Genomic DNA, 20,797 nt, shown 5'->3' on the forward strand with positions numbered 1-20,797 from the left:
CTTTGGCATGGGGCTCCCTCCAGCCTCCCCAGCATCCCTCCTCCTGGCCAGTCTGACTTTATTTTTAGCTGCCAATGGGAGGGGGGCGGGACAGGAGGGTAAGTAAAGAAAACAGAACAGGACAGGAGCACAGAGGACTCCTCAGAGAGAGAGAACAGCGGCCAGACATGGAGCTCTCCCTCAGCCCTCGCCTCCCTCTCCCCGTGTTGCTCCTGGCAGGTGAGGGAGGTTAACCATTTGGGGCTTGGCGGGGAGGCAGGTGTGTGGGATGTCTTGGGGCTGGGACCTTAGGGGTAAGAATGTCCTTTGTGGAGGGAGGAGACACCCTGCTGCTGGGACCCCTAAGGACAGGGCTCTGAAAAGTGACTTTGAATCCATGTTACTTGTGGACTGATTATTCCCTCCTCTCCCAGGATGATAGTAGGAGCGATTTCCTATGGTGCTGGTGGAAGCTTTTGCTTCGTTATCTGGAATTGGTGCCCAGACTTCTGGAAAATGGGGCAGTTAATGCACCCAGAATGCTCCATGTGGCCCCTTATCCTCAGGGTCCCCCTTGGCCAGAGTGGCTGGCATCATATTTGGCCAATGACCACATGCAGTTCCACCCCCCCATTGGCTTCCTAGTGTCCAGGGGGCCTGAAGATTCATAGGAGATACTCCTTTGTTCTGAAGAGGCATTTGTTAGGAAGGGAGTAGGGGAAGGGATGGTCTGGGAAGTAGGGAGGGAACCCTAAAAGGCGGAGGTGGTTTGGCCACAGTTTAAGGGGATCTTGGCTTTCCCCTATAATCTATGTTTCCCAAAATACCCGTTCTGAGTCTGGAGAGAGCTTGGGTTAGGAAGGAAAGGACCAGCTAGGACATGATGTGGGGTCTCTGGGAGGGGACTAAATTATTCAGGAAGTGAACAGGGGCCTAGTTAGGGAGTGGGATGTCGCTGTGCTGGGAAGGCAGAAGGGTGGTGAAGCTTTGGGACCCCTGTGGTGGGGGCAGAGAGAAGTTTGTGTGTGGGCAGGCTGCCCCACCCCGGTAATTGCTCCTGAGGTTTCCGGGGCTGAGTCCGAAGACATAGGAATCTGTGTGCGCCTGCATGAGACTCACTGACTTGGGGAGATGGAGAAACAGAGGGGGGACTTGTGAGAGACAGACGGCCTTCAGTGTCCTGTTCTTTTCAGGCTTAGGTCTAATCCCTGGACCCCACAGGGATTGGGGACTTTTTTCTGGTGCTACAGAAAGCTGCCATTCCCCTACTTTTGTTTGAGCCTCCCAGGTTGGGTGAGGGCAGGCAGGAAAAGCGGGGCTGAGTAACCCGACCCTTTAGATTGATTCTGTGAAAGAGATTTCGGGGGCGGGAATGAATCCACAGCTGTGCATGTCATTGTGGCTAAGGGCCACAGACAGAATGAACAGGACATCTGGATAGAAACAAGGTAGAAGAAGACACCCCTGGGCCAGCAGGCGCAGATGGAAACGCTGCTAGAGCCAGACAAGGAGAGGGCCAGACGGCTCCGGCCAGCATGTCCTAGCTCGAGGTCTCTTCCCTTAGCCAAGCCCTCCTGGGGCTTCCCCTAAGCCCTTCACCTCGTGACTGACCCTCCCTCCCTCCATCCCTCCTTCTCCCAGGTTTCTGCCTCTCCTTCAACTTGGACGACAGTCATCCTCGGCTGTTTCACGGGCCACCTGAGGCCGAGTTCGGATACAGTGTCTTGCAGCATGTGGGGGGAGGACGAGGATGGTGAGGGAAGCCTGGGACGACACGGGGTATCGTGATGGTCAAAGGGAACCCGAGCAAGAAGGAAGGACAAGGGCTGGCACTGGGGTGGCGCTGGTTAAGGGGAAGCCGGTGGGGAAACAGAAGGGTAGACTTTAGCTTGGACCACTATTATCTGTCCCCCGCGAGCCATCGATAATCAGAGAATAATTGCCCTTATTTCAGAAGGGATGAGACATCTGGGGTCCTGCTTAAAGTGGGGAATAAACTGGGGTGATCACATACTGAGGTTCTGGCATTGGGACCCCTCTTCAGCTTGTCTTTAGGGTTGTACTCTGGGGAACCATGCTCACGCACAGGCTTGGTCTCGCAGGATGTTGGTGGGGGCCCCTTGGGACGGACCTTCAGGAGACAGGAGAGGGGATGTGTATCTCTGTCCTGTGGAGGAGCGACCTAACGCCTCCTGTGCCAAGGGCCACCTGGGTAAGCAGAGGCCGTTCCCTTTCAGCCTTCTTCTGCACTCTCTGACCCTGGGCCCCGTGTTCCTGACCTCATTCCTCAAACTCCCCACCCCCTAGTAACACTGTCTGAGTATTCCTTCCCTCTCCTCTCCTGACCCACCATCACCTCCAGGTGACTATCCACTGGGAAACTCCTCGAGTCCGGCTGTGAACATGCACCTTGGGATGTCACTGCTGAAAACTGATGTGGATGGGGGCTTTATGGTGAGGGGGTTAATGATGGGGGGTCCATGCTAGGGATCCACTGAGGGGGCAGTTCCGAAAGTTAATGGCGTGGAGAATAGGGAAGGACCAAATGGATGGACACCATGGGGGAGGTAGGAGGTCGGGAACAGCTTGAGAAGGGGAATGGGATCCTGCCCTGGGATCTGGGAATGACGTTTCCGCCATTTCTCTTCCTCAGGCCTGTGCCCCTCTGTGGTCTCGTGCCTGTGGTACTTCCGTGTACAGTTCTGGGATCTGTGCCCAAGTGGATGCCTCATTTCGACCCTGGGGGAGCTTAGCACCTACTGCACAGCGTGAGTGGTGGGGAGGGGATGGGAGAAGGGAAACCTCTCATTAATCCATCTGTCTATCTCTCTATTAAGCCCCTGCTCTGTGCCTAAGCACTTGATCCTCATAATAACACTGTGAATAGGTATTATTTTCATTTTATAAATGAATAAAAAGGACTTACCCATGATCACATAGCTAATAAAAAGCAAAGCTAGTTTTTTTACCCACATTCTCTTATTCCTGAACCAGTGTTCTTTGTACTACCCCCACACTTTTTTTTCCAACTCATTTTCTTTTTTTTTTTTTTTGTGGTTATACATGTACATTCATTTTTTAAAATCACATTTTGCTGTGAATCATGTTGGGATAGAAATATCAGAACAAAAGGGGAAAACCCCAAGAAGAAAAAAAAAACAGAAGAAAAAGGAAAAGAAGTAAACATAGCATGTATTGATTTACATTTAGTGTCCATAGTTCTGTCTCTGGGTGCAGATGGTGTTTTCTATCCAAAGTTTGTTGGGATTGCCTTGGATCACTGAACCACCGAGAACTAAGCCTTTCATAATTGATCATGTCACAGTCTTGCTGTTATTGTGTACAATGTTCCTGGTTCTGCTTGTTTCTCTTAGCATCAGTTCGTGTAAATCTTTCCCAGCCTTTCTAAAAGCAGCCTGTTGATCATTTTTTCTAGAACAATAACCCATTACTTTCACGTACCAACTTATTCAGCCACCCTCCCCCCCCCCCACTGACGCTGCCCCCACACTCTTGCCCTGATGTGCTTTAGCTTCCCCATTCTGCTGCCTCCAAAATCTAGGCTGCCCCACCTACATGGATGTGGTCATTGTCCTGGATGGCTCCAACAGCATCTACCCCTGGGCTGAGGTTCAGACTTTCTTGCGTAGACTGGTGGGGAGGCTGTTCATTGACCCCGAACAGATACAGGTGAGAAGGGGTGAGGGTGGGAGTCAGAGATGGGTGGCAGGAATAGACAGAGGTATCAACAAAATACCTCTCTCTCCAGGTGGGGTTGGTTCAGTATGGGGAGACTGCTGTACATGAATGGTCACTTGGAGATTTCCGGACCAAGGAAGAGGTCGTGAAAGCTGCCCGGAACCTGAGCCGAAGAGAAGGGCGAGAAACCCATACAGCTCAGGCCATAATGGTGGCTTGGTGAGGTGGGGGAGAGGCGATGGAGGGAGGGGAGGGGAGTCCTGGGAGCCTTGGGGAGGAATAGTCTTGGGAAGCATTCTGGGAGAGAGTAAGGGGAACTGCATACATCCTCATACTTTTGAGTCATGCTTTTTGATAGGGGGTGGGGGTGGGAAAGAAATAAAAGCAAATAGAAGGTAAACTGGAAGTCATAAAAACGAAAGATCCCTGTTTCCGAAGAGCTTACGTTCATGGGCACAGATAAGGACACAAGGAACGGGATATTCCAGGTAGTGAATCTGATGCAGGAGAAATCTCCTCTACCCGTGTTTAAGGAGGGAAAAGTTCTGATAGCTGATGGCTCCAAGGAAAGCCCCACAGGCTTGGAGGGAGTTAGAGAATCTTAGAGAGGGAACATGAGGATCCGTGGTACATTCCAAGCACATCCTAGCCAGGGGGACTGCATCAGGCTTGGCCACGGCATGCTGAGTTCAAGGACTATTAGTCCAGTTTGACTGGAATGTAGAGTGCTTGAAGGGGGATAATGTGAAAAGTAGGTGATGGCTGAGGACCTTGAATGCCAGGCTAAGGAGTTTGATCATTAAAACCATAGTTTGTAGAGCAGGGGAATGACATGCATGATCTCTACCTTAGAAGGAGTATTCTGGAGGGTTTTTGAGGGGAATTGGAGAGGCTGGAAAGCTCATTGGGAAGCTATTATGGTCATAATTAGTGCAACTGAGTATCAGGCACGGTCTGAACTAACGTGATGATGGGCTAGTTAGAGAGGAGGTGCTATGTGTGAAAGATGCTTGGAAAGGAATAAGGCAGAATATTGACAAGATGCACCAGTTCGCTGGCTATGGAGCTGGGGTGGGGATGGAGAGGGAAAAGTCAGAGATGAAGCTTGAAGGTAAGGCTACAACCTTAAGTGTGGGATCTAAGGCAATGCTCTCAGCAGAAATAAGACTTTGGAAGAAGGTTGGGAAGAGATTTTTTTTTAATTTAATTTTATTTTATAATAACTTTTTATTGATAGAACCCATGCCAGGGTAATTTTTTTTACAACATTATCCCTTGCATTCACTTCTGTTCTGATTTTTCCCCTCCCTCCCTCCACCCTCTCCTCCAGATGGCAAGCAGTTCTTTACATGTTAAATATGTTACAGTATATCCTAGATACAATATATGTGTGCAGAACCGAACAGTTCTCTTGTTGCACAGGGAGAATTGGATTCAGAAGGTTTAAATAACCCGGGAAGAAAAACAAAAATGCAGATAGTTCACATTCGTTTCCCAGTGTTCTTTCTTTGGGTGTAGCTGCTTCTGTCCATCATTTATCAATTGAAACTGAGTTAGGTCTCTTTGTCAAAGAAATCCACTTGGGAAGAAATGTTGAATTGTTTGCTAGATTGCTGAAAAGTCTTCAGTGATCTTTGAGGCCCTGTGGCAAATGGGAGAGGAAGTAGAGGGCTAGAGATGTGTCAGAATTCTGTTTTTCAAGGGGACAAAAGATGGATTTAATAAACCAGAGACTGATCAAACAGATGTTCATCCCACTCCCTGTTTCTCCAAAAATCTGTGTTTTCTGTCCCTTCTTTCAAATTTTGGCTCAAAACTAACTTTTTCCAGAAAGCTTTTCTTGATCAACACTATCAGCTCCTGAGCCCCTCCCTTTGTGTGCATTCAGCACTAACGTACTGTAGCATTTTTAGTTAATACACTGTGTAAATGTATTTTTCAAGTGGCTAATGTTCAATTCAACAAACATATTTACGGTGTACTTTCTGTCAAGCATTCTTCTAGGGTAGGGAAAATGTAAAGCATAAATCAATTGGTCCCTGTTCTCATAAAGCTCAATCTGGGAGGGGGATGAAATATATAGACAAATGTAAAAAATAGACATGTAATAGATGTACTAGGAAGGTGAACAACAACAAACTATGTGGGTCTTCAAGTAAAAGGCCATTACTAATTTGGGAGGTCAGGAAAGGAGACTGATAAGACAGCATTGCAAACATGGGTATCAGCCCGTGTGAAGGCTTGGAGACAAAAAATAAGGGATGCCATGTATGGGGAACAAGTAGGTCAATCTGACTGGAACACCTAATGTCTGTCTGAGGCTGGAATGATATATTGGTATCAGATTGTGAAAGGCTTTAAGATTAAAATTTTTTTAAATTAATATATAAAAAGTTTAAAAAAAAATAAGGTTAAGAGAGGAATCTATATTTTATCCTAGAGATCCCTGAAGACAAAGGGATGAATTGGAGAAAGGTTTGGTGGTTTAATTGACTGCTCTTGGCAATTTGTTGGATGTAGAGGATGAAGGAAGAGTTAAGGTGGATCTGAGGTTTTGTTTTTAGGTGACTGGAAAGTTGGTAGTGGCCTAGACAAAAATAGAAAAATTAGGAGGAGGGTGGTTTTGGTGAGAAAGATAGTGAGTTCTGTTTTGGATACCTTGACGTTGAGATGCCTATGTGACATCAAGGTAGAGATGCCCAGCAACTGGTTGATGATGTTAGGAGAGAGTTGAGGACTTCATATGGCAGAATGGAGAGAACTTCTAACTTGGAGTCAAGAAGACCAGCTTTGACTCTTACTTGGGAATTTGACTACTATTAATCTGGATAAATCACGTAACCACTCTGAGCTTCAGCTTTCTCATCTGTTAAATGAGAGGGTTGGACTTAACCTCTAAGGTCCCTTGCAGCTTTAAATCTATCATCTTATATGTAAATTTTGGAATCAATTTTGGTTATCGAATCCATTGGAGATGATAAAATTACCAACTAGGGGCATCTGGGTGATACAGTGGATAGAGCACCAGCCTTGAAGTCACGAGGACCTGAATTCAAATATGATCTCAGACACTTAACACTTCCTAGTTATGTTACCCTGGGCAAGTCACCTACCTACCCCCAATTGTCTCAGCAAATAATAATAATAATAAATAAATAACATTAAGTATTTATTAAGTATGAAAAAGTACATTGAAAGAGAAGAGAACCCAGAGTAGGGAAAGAAGACATTCCAGAAGCAAACACATCGAGATAGGAAGATTCCAATTATGTTCTAGGGATACGACACAACTTGACTGAGACATAGAATATGTGGGAGGAAGTCATATATAATTAGCATGGATATACACAGTGGCACCGCATCAATCAGGACCTATGATGCTAGGGAAAGCAGTTTGAACCTTATGAAGTAAGATAATTGCTGCTATTTTCTAGGTCCACAAGGTTTTCATTAAAACAAAAATGAAAATTGATCAAATTCTAATCATTTTGCTTCCTACATTTAGCAGCAAAGCCTCTCTATATTGCAATTTTTAAAAAAAAGTCATTTTCAACATTTTGACTCCAGCTCCTCTTCCACCTACTGTAAATCAGCATATTTACTAGGAAAGGAAGAAAAGAGAACTTAGGCAAATATCCAAATATGATTACTCAAAGACATTCTTATAACCAACCAAGAAAGGCTAACGACAGGAAGTACTATAAATTCTCAGGCCTTTATCTTGAAGTGGGCCCCAACTAAGCTATCTGAAAGAGTAACTACAGTATCAGGTCAATTCATGGGTAGGCAGTAACAAAGTAACTGCTTTTTCTTTATAAAAAATAGAAATTGTCACCTGTGACTTTTATCAGTAACATTTCACTAATTTTCCTTACTTCCCAGGGATTCTAGGGCAGTGATTGAGAAGTAAGGTGTTATCTTTGCTCCCAGGGTCTTACTTTGAAATCTTTTAGCATTATAACTGACTGAGGGAGCAAAGGATATGGGAGACAGGTTTGACTTATCCCATCACTACTTTGTAAGTTTATTGGAGCTGAGCCTGTTCTCATGACCTTGGCTGGATGGTAAAACATTTCTCTGTAACTCTCTCTGAGCAAAGGGCTCCTCCCTCTACACAAATGGGACCCTGTGGAGAGACAAGATCAAGTTTGTTCATCCCCTAAATTCTTGATTTAATTTTTCAGCCAGTCACAAGAATCTAAAGCAGCCTCTCCACAGGGTAAACAGGACTTTGTGCACTGATTGTTCAGCACTTCTTATTAAACTGCACTATTCTGAATCTTTGAGATGAGCCAGCAGACAATTACTGGGGGGCCAGAATGGCCCTTCTGCAGGAGCCCTTAGAGTGCCACTGAAATCCTTTGGGTGCATTTATGCATAGTTTTGTGCATAAAAAAATATTAATCAGATGAGGTATGAAGGATGCTAATGAAAGGGAAAGAGTAATGGAGATGTGAAGGGGTTGATAATGAGACCTGTTGTAGGATAGGATAGTGGGAAGAGAAAATAGGGAGTAGATTGAAGAGTTATAGATGAGGGAAAATCTACAGGGCTTGGAAACTAATTGGGTATGACAGGTAAGAAAAACGGACAACCTGAAGTAAAGTGTGCCTCCTGTATGCCCGCTAGATTGCAATTCCCTTAAAGCTAGGGGCTGCGTCTTACTTACTTACTTAGTTCCCTCCACAGTGCCTGCTACACAGGTATGCATACGGTAAGAGTTAAATCTTGGCACTGACTTAGACTTATTTTGCTCCAGTCTCATTTCTGTCTCCTTCTCCCAGTTTATCCTAGGTTGGAATGTGTGTGTGTGTGTTGAAGGAATAAGGCGGAAGACCCCAGTGTCTCACCCCTCCTTTTCCTTCCCTCCTACTCCAGCACAGAAGGATTCAGTCCCTCTCGAGGGGGCCGGCCAGAGGCTGCCCGATTGCTAGTTGTTGTCACAGATGGGGAATCCCATGATGGGGAGGAACTTCCAGCAGCACTCAGGGCCTGTGAAGCTGGCAGCGTGACCCGATACGGGATTGCTGTAAGTAACAGTGGGAGGTAGGGTCGGGAAGGTGGAGATATTGAGGAATAGGGACTTCCTTAGGGAAAAAAAGGAGGGCAATGCCACCTCACACCTCTGCAAACCCTGCCTTTGCCCCCCAAGCTCCATTACCACTCCAGCTCTGAGATCTGTAACCTTACCCAGGTCCTGGGTCACTACATTCGAAGGCAACGTGATCCTAGCTCCTTCCTCCGGGAAATCAGGGCCATTGCTAGTGATCCGGATGAGAGATTCTTCTTCAACGTCACAGATGAGGCTGCACTGACTGACATCGTGGATGCCCTAGGAGACCGCATCTTTGGCCTGGAGGGTAGGATGTGGAAGCTGAGTCCTCTTCCCAGGTCCTGTGATTCAGTGCCTCTCCGAGAGCCTGAACCTCTCCCCAGCGTCCCTGTACAGCCCTTTTCTGAAAACCTTTACCATCAAGGGGAGGCTTGATAAAGGCATTCATCCCATTTTTGGACAGCTCTGAACAGGAAGTTCCCAGTGCTGAGCTAGCTTCCTTAACTTTAAAGCATCAAAAAGCATGATTTTAATGGATCAGAAGAAACGGGAAGTGAAAGAATTGGGAGATCCTGGCCTAGACCTGTCTGTCTCATTGCATTCTCCTGCTATTCTTTCTTACCCCAGGTTCCCATGGGGAGAACGAAAGCTCCTTCGGACTAGAGATGTCCCAGATTGGCTTCTCTACCCACCAGCTAAAGGTTAGATGCTCTGTTACTGCTGCTGCCCCTGTAGCCTCTGGCCCAGGTGATATCAGCCCCACTAATCTCACCTGTACTGCGACCTTGGCCCTCTCTTTGAAGGGCTAAGCTTCTAGATGACAGCTACTCTTTCCCTCTTTGAGAGGAGGTCTCCCTGTGATTCCCTGTTGCCTCTTCAGTTATCCCTATGACTGCTCAGTATTTCCCCGTTCCCACAGGATGGGATCCTGTTCGGAATGGTGGGGGCCTATGACTGGGGGGGCTCAGTGCTGTGGCTGAAGGAAGGTCACCGCCTTTTCCCACCCCGCACGGCCCTGGAAGAGGAGTTCCCTACTGCTCTCCAAAATCATGCTGCCTACCTGGGTGAGTGTTAGGTGGATCTCAGAGAGCTTGTGAATCCAAGGGCAGATTGAGGATATTTCTGTCTCTCTACCGCTTTTTCTCTATTTCTTTCTGTCTCTCTGATGTGACTAATGTGGGAATTTATCTTGTATGACTATACATATTGGTAATGGGCTTTTTCATGTAGGGAAAGGGGAAGAGAATTCAGAACTGAAAATAAAATTGAATTTTTTTTCTGTTTTTTTTTTTTCCCCTGAGACAATTGGGATTAAGTGACTTGCCCAGGGTCACACAGCTAGGAAACATTAAGTGTCTGAGGCCAGATTTGAACTCAGGTCCTCCTGACTTCAGGGCTGGTGCTCTATCCACTGCACCACCTAGATGCCCCTAAAATTGAAAAGAGAGTTAGGTAAATTATATCTAAGAAGATATACTACTTAAAGGTCCCTCCATTGCCTTTTGAATCCAAAAATGTCTTCCCTCTATTAATTTCCCATTGTCTTCTGCTACTCTGACGCCACGATCGCTCCCTGCTTTCCTTCTTTTCAACCCTATCTCCCCACTTCTAGGTTACTCAGTTTCTTCCCTGATTCTCCTGGGTGGACGACGCCTGTTTCTCTCAGGAGCCCCTCGGTTTAAACATCGAGGGAAGGTCATCGCTTTCCAGCTCAGGAAAGATGGGTCTATGAACGTTGCCCAGAGCCTCCAAGGGGAACAGGTGTGGACACGGCAGGAAGCATGTGTGAGGGGCAATGAGAATCGCCATCCAGTAGAGACCTCTGAAGTCTCCTGGGGTTGAGATCCATCCATGGCGGGGGACGGGGGGGCGGGGGACTGGGCCGATGCAGAAAGGGGCGTTAGATCCCCTCCCACTCTTGGGGGCGTTCAGCATCATTCTTTTTCCTTCCCCATAGATCGGCTCCTACTTTGGCAGTGAGCTCTGCCCCCTGGACACCGATGGTGATGGGGTGACCGATGTTCTTCTTGTGGCTGCCCCTATGTATCTGGGGCCCCAGTATCGGGAGACAGGACGAGTGTATGTCTACCTAGTGGGCCAAGTGAGTAGGGTTAGGACACACTGGAGATAAAGCAGAGACAGTAATACCTGGGAAAGGTTGGGGGAGACCCCAATGAGACCGCTCATCATGCTTTCCCACAGCCCTCACTGATCCTCTGGAGAACCCTGCAGCCAGACCCCCCCCAGGACTCCCGTTTTGGCTTTGCGATGGGTGCCCTGCCTGACCTGAACCAGGACGGCTTTGCAGATGTGGCTGTGGGGGCACCCCTGGAAGATGGACACAGAGGAGCTCTGTACATCTATCATGGGACCCAGGGTGGCATCCGGCCCCGTCCTGCGCAGGTTAGGGGGGCCAGAGGAACATTGTGTCGGGAAAGGGGGGCAACCTGCCCTGCTCAGGAAAATTTGGGGATCCTAAGGTCACACAGTTAGTGAATGTCAGACTGAGGCCCAGAATCTCCCAGAATCTCCAGCGAGACCCCTGAAAGCCCTGAATCTGTCCCATTTACCTGAGATTTTCTGGCTGTAGACCCTCTTCAGACCCTGGTGGAGCTGGTGGGGAGTGGAGCTGGGGTGGAAATACTGCTGGGATGCAGGGGGAATGGTGCTAGGAAAACTGCGGGAGATGTTGCTGCGATCCCCGGTCCTGAAAATGGTTAATGAGGGGATTGGAGGAGATCAGGAAGGAAGAGTGCTCCGGGAGGAGCGAGGCCTCCTCCAAGAGACAGGAAGGAGCCTTAGTTCTTGTTTCCCGTCTCTTTCTAGCGCATCTCAGCTGCCTCCATGCCTCAGCCACTCAGCTACTTTGGCCGAAGTGTGGATGGACGACTGGACCTTGACGGGGATGAACTCGTGGATGTTGCTGTGGGGGCTCAGGGGGCAGCTGTACTGCTCAGGTGTGGGTCCAGAGCTCAAGTACCAGGTTTCTCCAGGGGAGAGGGGGCTCCCCTGTTTCCTTCTCTTAGTATTTAAAGGGAGGAGCCACAATGAGGCATAGAATCATAGACTATCAGGTTTTATAGGGAACTTTGGAAGTCATCTGGATTGGAGATCATGGGGAGACAGTCTGGGTCTGCTCCCATGTGCTTCTCACCTCTGGGGTCTCTCCCTCAACTTCACCAGCTCCCGCCCCATCGTCCACCTGGCCCCATCGCTGACGGTGACCCCTCCGGCAGTCAGTGTGGTGCAGCGGGATTGTCAGCGACATGGCCAGGATGCCGCCTGCCTGACCGCTGATCTCTGCTTCCAAGTAACCTCGCGAACCCCGGGCCGCTGGAACCGCCGCTTCTGTAAGCCACCTCCAGGGGCAATGAGTGAGCCCACCCCCCTTCTTCTTGCCCTCACCCTCCACCTCTCCTCTCTAGATGTCCGATTCAGCGCCTCCCTGGACGAGTGGACAGCCGGGGCTCGGGCGGCATTTGATGGCTTTGGCCAGAGGCTGCCTGCGCGGCGGCTAAGGGTCAGCGTGGGGAACACCACCTGTCAGCAGCTGCATTTCCACGTGCTGGTGAGGAAGGGGCTTGGCGGTGGCAGGCAGCCGGGGGAAGTGTCAGACCCTGAGACCAGGTGTCAGAGGGCCAGTGGGGAGGATGAGGTTGGAGTCTGAAAGGAGTCAGGCCTCTGGGACCCTTGATCCATTTGGTCTTCCTCCCCTCAGGATGCATCCGACTACCTCCGGCCGCTGGCCCTGGTGGTGACCTTTGAGCTGGATAACGCCACAAAGCCAAGGCCGGTGCTCGATGAGGACTCGCCCACTTCCCTTCGAAAGCTGGTTAGTGACCCCCCCCCCCCCCCGGCTCCTGACACTCTGTTCCAGCCTTGTGTTACGCCCCCCGCACCCCACTGTCATCCATCTCCTCGCAGGGCAGGAGAGAGAGGGGGGAGATGGGAGTGGTCAGAGTGGGACAAGGTGTCCAGTCCTTCCCAGTCATCCCCACTGCCCTCCACGTACTTCTTGCCTCCCTGCTCCTGACTTCTCCTGCCTTCTGGGCCATTTATATTCCCCTAAACTTCTTTACACCTTGTTCCCTGTTTCTAGATACCTTTTTCAAAGGACTGTGGGCCTGATAATGAATGCCATACCGACCTGGTACTCCAGGTAGACATGGACATCCGGGGTTCCAGGTGTGAGAAGCAAACTGGGACCAGATGGAAGGGAAGTGGATGGACAGAATGGGGAGAGGGGAAGGGGGCAAAGAGAGGCGTGTCAGTCAATCAACAAGCATGTCATTAGCATAATTGCTGACATTGATTCGTCACTTTAAGATTTCCCGTGTTCTTTAAATATGTAAATATTTACACATGTGAAATTTTATCCTCCATAATATCTGAGAAGATGGTGCTTTTATTATCTCCCTTTTACAGGTGAGGAAACTGAGGCTAGGCAAAGTAAAGGGGCTTGCTCAAGGTCACACAGCCTTCAGGTGCTTGAAGACGGACTTGGGATGGAGGGCTTCCTGCACCAGGTCCAGCACCTCCTATGCACCAGGCGCTGGGCTAAGATCTGGAGAGTCAAAGACAAAAGTAGAACCGTCCTTGCTCTTCCCAAGGATGCAATAGTTCTAGATAATGGCTACATTCAAAATCAGGAGCCTAGTCTAGAGATGACAAGTAGCAAATTGGTACATAATCTGTCCAAGCCTTTGATGTTCCTTTGGGCCTCGGTTTCCTTATCTGTAAAGTGAGATTCTAGTAGGGCTTCTGGGGCCCCTGGAGCTCCCCTGTCGGCAACTCCTGGTTTCCCATCTCTGTCTTCAGGAAAAAGCCGTTTGTGGTTCGAGGGGGGCGGCAGAAGGTGCTGGCGTCCGCTACTCTGGAGAACAGAAAGGAGAACGCCTACAATACTAACCTGAGCCTCAGCTTCTCCAGGAGCCTCCACCTGGCCAGCTTCACGCCTCAGGTGCTCGGGCTCGGGTAGGAGCAGATGGGGGAAGGGGAGAAGGAGGAGAGTTCTAGAAGTTCTGGTTGGCCGGCCTGCTGCCCTTCTGTGGCCCTTGGGTGGAGGGGGGAATGGAACAAGCAGCCGCTACCTGGTCACTCCCCCTTCCTGGGGATTTACAGGAGTGGGGAGGAAGTGAAAGAGGTGGGGAAGGGGGAGAGTGGTTTGTCTGGGGCCTCTTCACACCCTGACTCTCTGTCCCCAGAAGGACCCCTCTGTCAAGGTGGAGTGTGCAGCCACTTCCACGCATGGCCAGCTCTGTAGCATAGGGCACCCTGTTTTCCAGACCGGGGCCAAGGTGAGTCGGAAGGCTGGGAGTGACTTGGGGGAAGGGAGTGGGACGTGCGTTAAAGGACCTACTGTGTGCTGGGCTCGGTGCTAAGAGCTTTCAGAGAGAGAGAGAGACAGAGAGAGAGAGAGAGAGAGAGAGAGAGAGAGAGAGAGACAGACAGACAGACAGACAGAGAGAGAAAGAGAGAGAAAGACAGAGAGAGAGAGAGAGAGAGAGAGAGAGAGAGAGAGAGAGAGTGTGTGTGTGTGTGTGTGTGTGTGTGTGTGTGTGAAATTTGATTCTGACAACACCACCAGGAAGTAGGGACAATTGTTACCTACTTGAGGCAAACAGGGTAAGTGACTTGCCCGGGGTCTCACACACAGAGTGAGGAAGTTTGAACTCAGGTTTTCCTGCTTCCGGGCCCAGAGCTCTCTTCCTTTGGATAGGACGTTGCTGGGAATGGGGGGCTTGGGGGACACTGGCGTGAGTGTGAGATGGGAGAGTCAAGGGAGCTGGTCCTGTAGAAGTTTGGAGTAGATGGGGAATGAAGGGGTTCTGGGAGAAAACATCTAAGACAATTTCTTCATTTGGGACCACAGACCCCACTCCCTCTAACAGAGATCCCAGGGACCTGGAACTTGTATGGAAAATAAATTACGTCTCTAATTAACCTCTAGCCTCCTTTGTAATCCTCTGTACTTTATTTTATGCATTTAAAAAGATGATTGTGAGATAGGGTCCGCAGACCCCTAGTCTCCAGGGACCCTTGTGGCTCTCGGGGAGTCTTTGGCTCACACTTCAGATTTGTGCAGAGGTCAGCACTCTGAAAGCTGGTCCTGGCCCTCATGGCCTTTGCCCCCTTTTCCCCCAACCCAGGTGACCTTCGTCTTGGAGTTTGAATTCAGCTGCTCTTCCCTCCTAAGCCAAGCCCTTGTAAGGCTGGCAGCGACCAGGTAAGCCTCTGGGCCCTCCTTTCTCTGCCTGGCCTGGGGAGTGGGGGTGGGGGAAAGAGCCCTCACCTCAGGGGGAGGGGGGGATTGGGGGAAGAGCCCTCACTGCAGGGGGAGGGGTTTGATGCTTCTTTAGGAAGAATTCTCTCCAGAGGAGTTAGGGATTGTGGCTCTCCCCTTTCCTCTGCAGCAACAGCCTGGAGTCCAACGAGACTTTGCACGACAACGTGGTCCAGGCCTCGGCCTACGTCCGCTATGAGCCTGAGCTCCTGGTCTCCAGGTATGGCCCGATGCCCGGCCTGCCCTTTGGTCAGCCCTGACCTTGGGCCCCCAGACCTTCACCGCCCTCCCTCACCACGGTCCATAGCCCGGCACCTTTGCCTCGGACGCCTGCCGCCCTCTCCTTCCTCTCCCTTTTTGCGCCCCAGGAGAGGCTGCGGCCAGACATGCTGGGGGGGTTGGGGCGGGCTTGGGAGGGAGTTCTCGCGTGAGCCAATGCTTCATGTGCCCCCGGGCCCTCTGTGTGGCTCTTGGATGCCCCCATCTTTGGGCCCCTGTCCGGCCCTGCCTCCCATGCTCCAGTGTCCCCGGGCTGACCATCTGCTCCCTCTGCTCCCTCTGCTTCCTGGTTTGGCGTCCATGTGGGTGGCCCTGAAGTGAGTCCACGCTGCATCGATATGAGGTTCACCCCTATGGGGCCCTCCCGGAGGGTCCTGGCCCTGAGTTCAAAACCACTCTCAGGGTGAGAGCCAGGAGGGGGCTGGGCAAGGGGGTGGACCCGGGGGGGGGGCTGGTGGAGGGGATTCTTCCGGGCTCCTCAGATCCCCCCCCCCCCCCGTGCTGGGGGGAGAGGGAGCAGCCTCCTTCCCTTGGGCACCCTCACCCCCTCCCCGTTTACTCCATCAGGTACAGAACCTCGGTTGTTATTCCATCAGCGACCTCTTGATTTCCGCCTTCTTTCCCGCCGTGGCCTACGGGGGCAGTTACTTCCTGTCCCTGTCCCAGATCATCGCCGACAACGTGAGTGGGAGCTGCCTGCCTCTGGGCCGCCTCCTTCCTGATGCCTGTGGGACCCTCCCCAGAATGTCTCCATCCGGGCCCCAGACCCCGGGTCCTGCCTGCCCCCATGTGTCGGCCGAAGCTGACCCATGAGCTTGGCAGAATAAGGAGAGAATTGTGAAGGACGCGGGCGACCTTAACGCCGGCCCCTTGGATCAGGCCCAGGACTCAGCAGACCCTTTCTAGGCCGGGGAGGCAGCGTGGGACGGCAGAAAGGACTCTGGCCTTGGAGTTCCTACCCTGCCCGGCCCCTGGGGCTTCCCACTAGCCCCTTCACCTCTAGGGGCCTCTGTGTCCCCATCTGTAAAATGGGAGCATTGGATTGCAGGACTCTTCGGGTCCTTTATGCTTCTAAATGGATGGTCCCGGGTTTGGGAGGGAAGGAAAGGGTCCTCTGAGGTCGGCAGTCTGGCCTGAGGGAACCTCTCCTTGTCCGTCCACCTCTTCCAGGCCAGCTGCATGGTGCAGAACCTGACTGAGCCCTCTGGGGCTCCGGTGCACTCCGAGGACCTGCGGCACGTCAGCCGCCTGGTACGAGCCCCCAGCCCTGGGGAGGGAGACCCAGAAACAGAGATCCTGGCGGGCGCTGGGGGCCCTGCTGGTGGGCGCTGGGGGCCCTGCTGGTGGGCAGTGGGGCTGGGGGAGGGAGACCCAGAAACAGAGATCCTGGCGGGCACTGGGGGCCCTGCTGGTGGGCAGTGGGGCTGGGGGAGGGAGACCCAGAAACAGAGAACCTGGGGGGCGCTGGGGGCCCTGCTGGTGGGCGGCTGCTGGTGGGCGCTGGGGGCCCTGCTGGTGGGCGGTTGCTGGCGGGCGCTGGGGGCCCTGCTGGTGGGCAGTGGGGCTGGGGGAGGGAGACCCAGAAACAGAGGTCCTGGGGGGTGCTGGGGGCCCTGCTGGTGGGCGGCTGCTGGTGGGCGCTGGAGGCCCTGCTGGTGGGCGGCTGCTGGTGGGCGCTGGGGCTGGGGAAGGGAGAAGGAGGTCCCTCTTGTCCATGGGGCTGACCCCTTTCTCCCGGCAGAATGGCAGTAACTCCCGCTGCCAAGTGGTGCGGTGCCGCCTTGGCCGCCTGCCCCGGGGGTCCCAGAGCTCACTGCAGTTCCTGAGGCTCATCCACGATGACTTCTTCCGAAGGGTGAGCCCGCAGCCTTGGGCCGCAGCGGCCGTCCCGGCACTCGCCCCTTTCCCCAGCAGCCGCTTCCTCCCTCTCACTGAGCACCTGCCGTCCCTCTGACTCACACAAACGGGCCCAGGAGCCGGTGGCCTTCATGCTGACCACTTAAGAGAAAGCTCTCTCAGGCTTCCTTGGAGCCCCGAGGCCATTGTATTCCACAGCCTTCAGCTCCAACTTTTGTTTCCTTTTTACTTACCCGGGAGTCATTGTCACGTTCTTTATTCTGTTTACTTTGCATCAGTGATGGGACTTCTGGGCTACTTAGTATTCTTCACCATCACCTGTTGCATTCCTGTAGCACAACTTGCTGCATCACTGGAAAAGTCAGCAGGCTCTACTTTGTTTCCAGTTCTTTGCTACAATAAAAAGCTCCAGCATAAACATGTTGGTGCCTTTGGGACTTTTCTTTTTATCGCTGACCTCTAGAGATGGCCACAGCTCTACGCTGCTCTCTAGAATTTCTTGACCAGTTTGTACATTAACAGCTGCCTTTTCACAGCTCTTCCAGCACTGACTATTCCCGATCTACGTTTTCTTGTTTGATCCTGGTAACTCTGAGGCAAATGCTAGAGATAGAATTATCCCCATTGCACAGATGAGGAAACTGGAGTTCAGAGAGTGTTCAAGGTCAGACAGCAAATGTGTAGTGAAAGCTTCAAACTCAAGCCTCTCTTATTTCCAGACCCAACACCCCTTAGGAGGTAATTTAGAAGATCGAAAAATAGTATAAGAGAAGGTCTTGTCTTCGAGGGTTTTACAGTATCTAGTGGGGAAGACAAAACTTGGACTGTTCGGTGCTAAACTATGTAGTTCAGGCTGTGGGGGCCATAAAACTTCATAGAAAAGAGGGATTACTATGAGCTAAGATGGTCATAGAAAGTGGGACTTAAAGGTGGCCTGGACAGCATTGGTCGTGATGGTGGGTGGGTGGGGGGTAGAGAAGCAGGGGTGAGAATGGCATCTGTGGGAGAAAGAAAAGGCCTTGTCTGGAACAGTGTGTGTGTGTGTGTGTGTGTGTGTGTGTGTGTGTGTGTGTGTGTGTGTGTGTGTCTTGTTTGGAAATGTATATGTATTTGTATGTATATGTTTGTATGACTTGTTTGGAGTTGTATGTGTAGAGATGCATTTACCCAAAGTGAGTGATGGAGTAGACGATGGAGTCCTGTGACAACTGGGCTCATACATTTTGACATAGTAACAGCATCCCAGAGGAAGCCATTGGTCTTGAGCAGGCAAATGAAGGAGATGCTAAAAAGCAGTATTTTAAGAGATTTAGGCCAGCTGCCCCATCCCCCTTCCTCCTTCCCTCCATGATGCCATTTCTCTTCTTCCTCCTCTTCTTCATTCTTCCATTGTGGGGCATCCAGGGACCCACCTCTTTTCCTTTTCTTGTCACTCAAGGAGCTTCACACCTCCCCTGCCCAATTTGCAGGCCGTAGATCCCTCACGCTAATATTTTTCACATCTTTTGTCCCCACAGGCCAAGTTCAAATCTGTGACTGTGGTCAGCACCTTTAAGCTGGAGGTTGAGGAAGGCAGTGTCCTGCAGCTGATGGAGGCCTCCCAGTGGAGTGAGGTGGGTAAAGGGTCTGTGTGCTCTGAACCCAGTGCAGCGTGGCTGAGCTTTGTCACTGCAAAGTGTTATCCTGTTGATCCAGTGAGTAAATGAGTCATAGGAATCAAATCTCTGGGGTTCTTCTGCTGGGTGCTTAGGGATCCCTTTTGGAGAGACTTCTCATCCCTCTGTTGTTGGATCTACCTGGGAGGCTCATGTTAAATATTGAGTGGGTTGGAGGGGAGAATGGGGAAAAGGGCTGTGGTAGAGAGAATAGGGGAGGGGACTAACTGGAGGATCCAGAAAAGAAAGATGTCTTTTTCCTCCAGAGCCTCCTGGAGGTAATCCAGGCCCGCCATGTTCCTGTCTCATTGTGGATCCTGGTTGGCAGCGTCATAGGAGGGCTTTTATTATTGGCTCTCATTGTTTTCTGTCTTTGGAAAGTGAGTACTATTCCATGAAACATTGGGGAGGGGGGATTGTTCTTAAGTATGTAGGGGATCTTATGATTACATATTTAGAGTTGCTAGTCCAACTCCCTCACCTTAAGGAGGAAACTGAGGCTCCAAAGTAAAGTGACTAGCCAGGCTCACACAGGTGGCAAAACCAGGATTTCAATTCAGGTTCTCCTACTCCAAATTCAGCCTTCTTTCCCCCATGCCATGCTGCCTCACTAGGGATCTAAGGCTTAATGGAAAGAGCAAGAGCAGAGGAAAAGGGTAGACTTGTGTATTTTGTACCACTCCCCAAAATGAGAAAGCAGCCTGTGGTCACTGAGTTGTGGCTAGATGGGGGCTTTGGGGAATATGAGAGCTCCCTCGTCATCTCTCCCATGTAGCTTGGATTCTTTGCCCGAAAGAAAGCGCCTGAAGAAGATGGAAATGGGAAGGTGGACCAATGAAGCTGGAAGAAGACCCTGTGAATGCCTCTTCTGCAGGGGGCCCTAGAGACTTAAAGGGGAGCCAGTGGAACAAAAGGCGCCCACTGGCCCTCTCCTCCAAACTTCAAGTCTGACTTCTGGGTCCTAGGGATACTTCTCTCAAGAAGGGAGGCCAGCCTCTGCCAAGACGAATTGGTTCCACAGTCCTCCCGCTCAGCCCGTCTTCCCCTGGCAGCCTCTTCTCCACCCTTCCCAGGGCTCAGGTCCCGGGGCCCTCTGGCCTGGACAGGCCTTCTCTCTCTTTCTCTCTCTCCCTTCTTCCTTCCCTTCCTCCTTCTCTCTCTCTCTCTCTCTCTCTCTCTCTCTCTCTTCTCTCTCTCTCTCTCTCTCTCTCTTTTTCTGTGTGTTTGTGTCTCTCTCTCTCTCTCTCTCTCTCTCTCTCTCTCTCTCTCTCTCTCTCTCCTCTCTCTCTCTCTCTCTGTCTGTCTCTCTCTGTCTCTCTCTCCCTTTCTCCCTTCCTCCTTCCTTACCTCCTCCCTCCCTCTCTCCTCCTCTCTCTCCCCCTCTCTCCTTCTTTCCTCTTCTTTTTCTTCCTCACCCCCATCTGTTTGGAAACGACCGGGCCTAGCCTCCTCCCAGTCCCCACCCCCTCACCTCCGGGCCTTCCTACCCGACACCAGCAGAGGAGCTGACGTGGGCTTTGCCCGAGCAAAGTCAACATCTGCCGCTTTCCTGTGGAGCCTGGTGATTCAGAGCCCGGTGGGGAGAGTCAACAGGAAGAAAGGAGGGAGGGGGGAAGCCACAAGAGACGTTCTGTGCGAGGCCGGGGAACAGAGGAGCCTCAGACAGGCCGCTTGGCACCCCCCTGAAACCCGAGTCAGCCTGGAGCCGCCGGCCCTCAGGTGCTGCCCCCTGCTTCGCCCACTTCCCCTTTCCCTGGGTAAAGGCACCGTGGTTTGTGGGGGCCAGGAGCCTCCGTGTGGCCGGATCGGGGATCGCCAGCTCCCGGCCGGCCAGCGTGCAGTGCGAGAGGCAGGGCTCGAGGGTCACATCCCTGCCAGGCCCCTTAGGGGAGCCCTCTTCCGAGATCCAGGGTGCTGAGAGGCAGCGGCTTTTCGGTGCTGGCAAGCCAGTGCCCCGAGGGCAGGGAGCATCACGGGACTGGACCGAGGGGG

At 51.5% G+C, this 20,797-nt stretch overlaps 1 protein-coding gene and 1 long non-coding RNA gene across 6 annotated transcripts; one reads left to right on the top strand and one right to left on the bottom strand.

Moving 5' to 3' along the window:
- The first annotated feature begins 252 nt into the window (after positions 1 to 252).
- On the top strand, positions 253 to 19,971 carry ITGA10 (integrin subunit alpha 10). 5 transcript variants are annotated; one of them, XM_051992825.1, is made up of 28 exons: positions 253 to 2,191; positions 2,342 to 2,433; positions 2,633 to 2,747; positions 3,542 to 3,669; positions 3,749 to 3,897; positions 8,557 to 8,707; positions 8,873 to 9,038; positions 9,359 to 9,432; positions 9,651 to 9,795; positions 10,344 to 10,492; positions 10,689 to 10,832; positions 10,934 to 11,134; positions 11,558 to 11,688; positions 11,915 to 12,081; positions 12,157 to 12,299; positions 12,450 to 12,563; positions 12,831 to 12,916; positions 13,550 to 13,691; positions 13,936 to 14,028; positions 14,881 to 14,957; positions 15,145 to 15,234; positions 15,612 to 15,696; positions 15,861 to 15,974; positions 16,464 to 16,544; positions 17,035 to 17,148; positions 18,668 to 18,763; positions 19,072 to 19,185; positions 19,581 to 19,971. In XM_051992825.1, exons 1-28 carry the CDS (start codon positions 2,083 to 2,085, stop codon positions 19,641 to 19,643), a joined length of 3,333 nt encoding a protein of 1,110 aa, XP_051848785.1. In that variant the 5' UTR covers positions 253 to 2,082; the 3' UTR covers positions 19,644 to 19,971. The 5 variants fall into 5 exon arrangements, with proteins under 5 accessions (XP_051848785.1, XP_051848783.1, XP_051848782.1 ...); XM_051992823.1 differs by lacking the exons at positions 18,668 to 18,763; positions 19,072 to 19,185; positions 19,581 to 19,971 and having other exon boundaries at positions 253 to 1,732; positions 2,082 to 2,191; positions 16,464 to 17,127; XM_051992822.1 differs by lacking the exons at positions 18,668 to 18,763; positions 19,072 to 19,185; positions 19,581 to 19,971 and having other exon boundaries at positions 16,464 to 17,127.
- Positions 13,022 to 15,157, bottom strand: LOC127559166 (uncharacterized). The gene is made up of 2 exons (XR_007953071.1): positions 15,061 to 15,157; positions 13,022 to 13,604 (listed from the first exon to the last, which is right to left on the bottom strand). It is a non-coding gene; the product is annotated as an uncharacterized LOC127559166 (long non-coding RNA).
- Positions 19,972 to 20,797: the final 826 nt, after the last annotated feature.

Source organism: Antechinus flavipes, chromosome 4, assembly GCF_016432865.1.
Source record: "Antechinus flavipes isolate AdamAnt ecotype Samford, QLD, Australia chromosome 4, AdamAnt_v2, whole genome shotgun sequence".
NCBI classification, from domain to species: domain Eukaryota; kingdom Metazoa; phylum Chordata; class Mammalia; order Dasyuromorphia; family Dasyuridae; genus Antechinus; species Antechinus flavipes.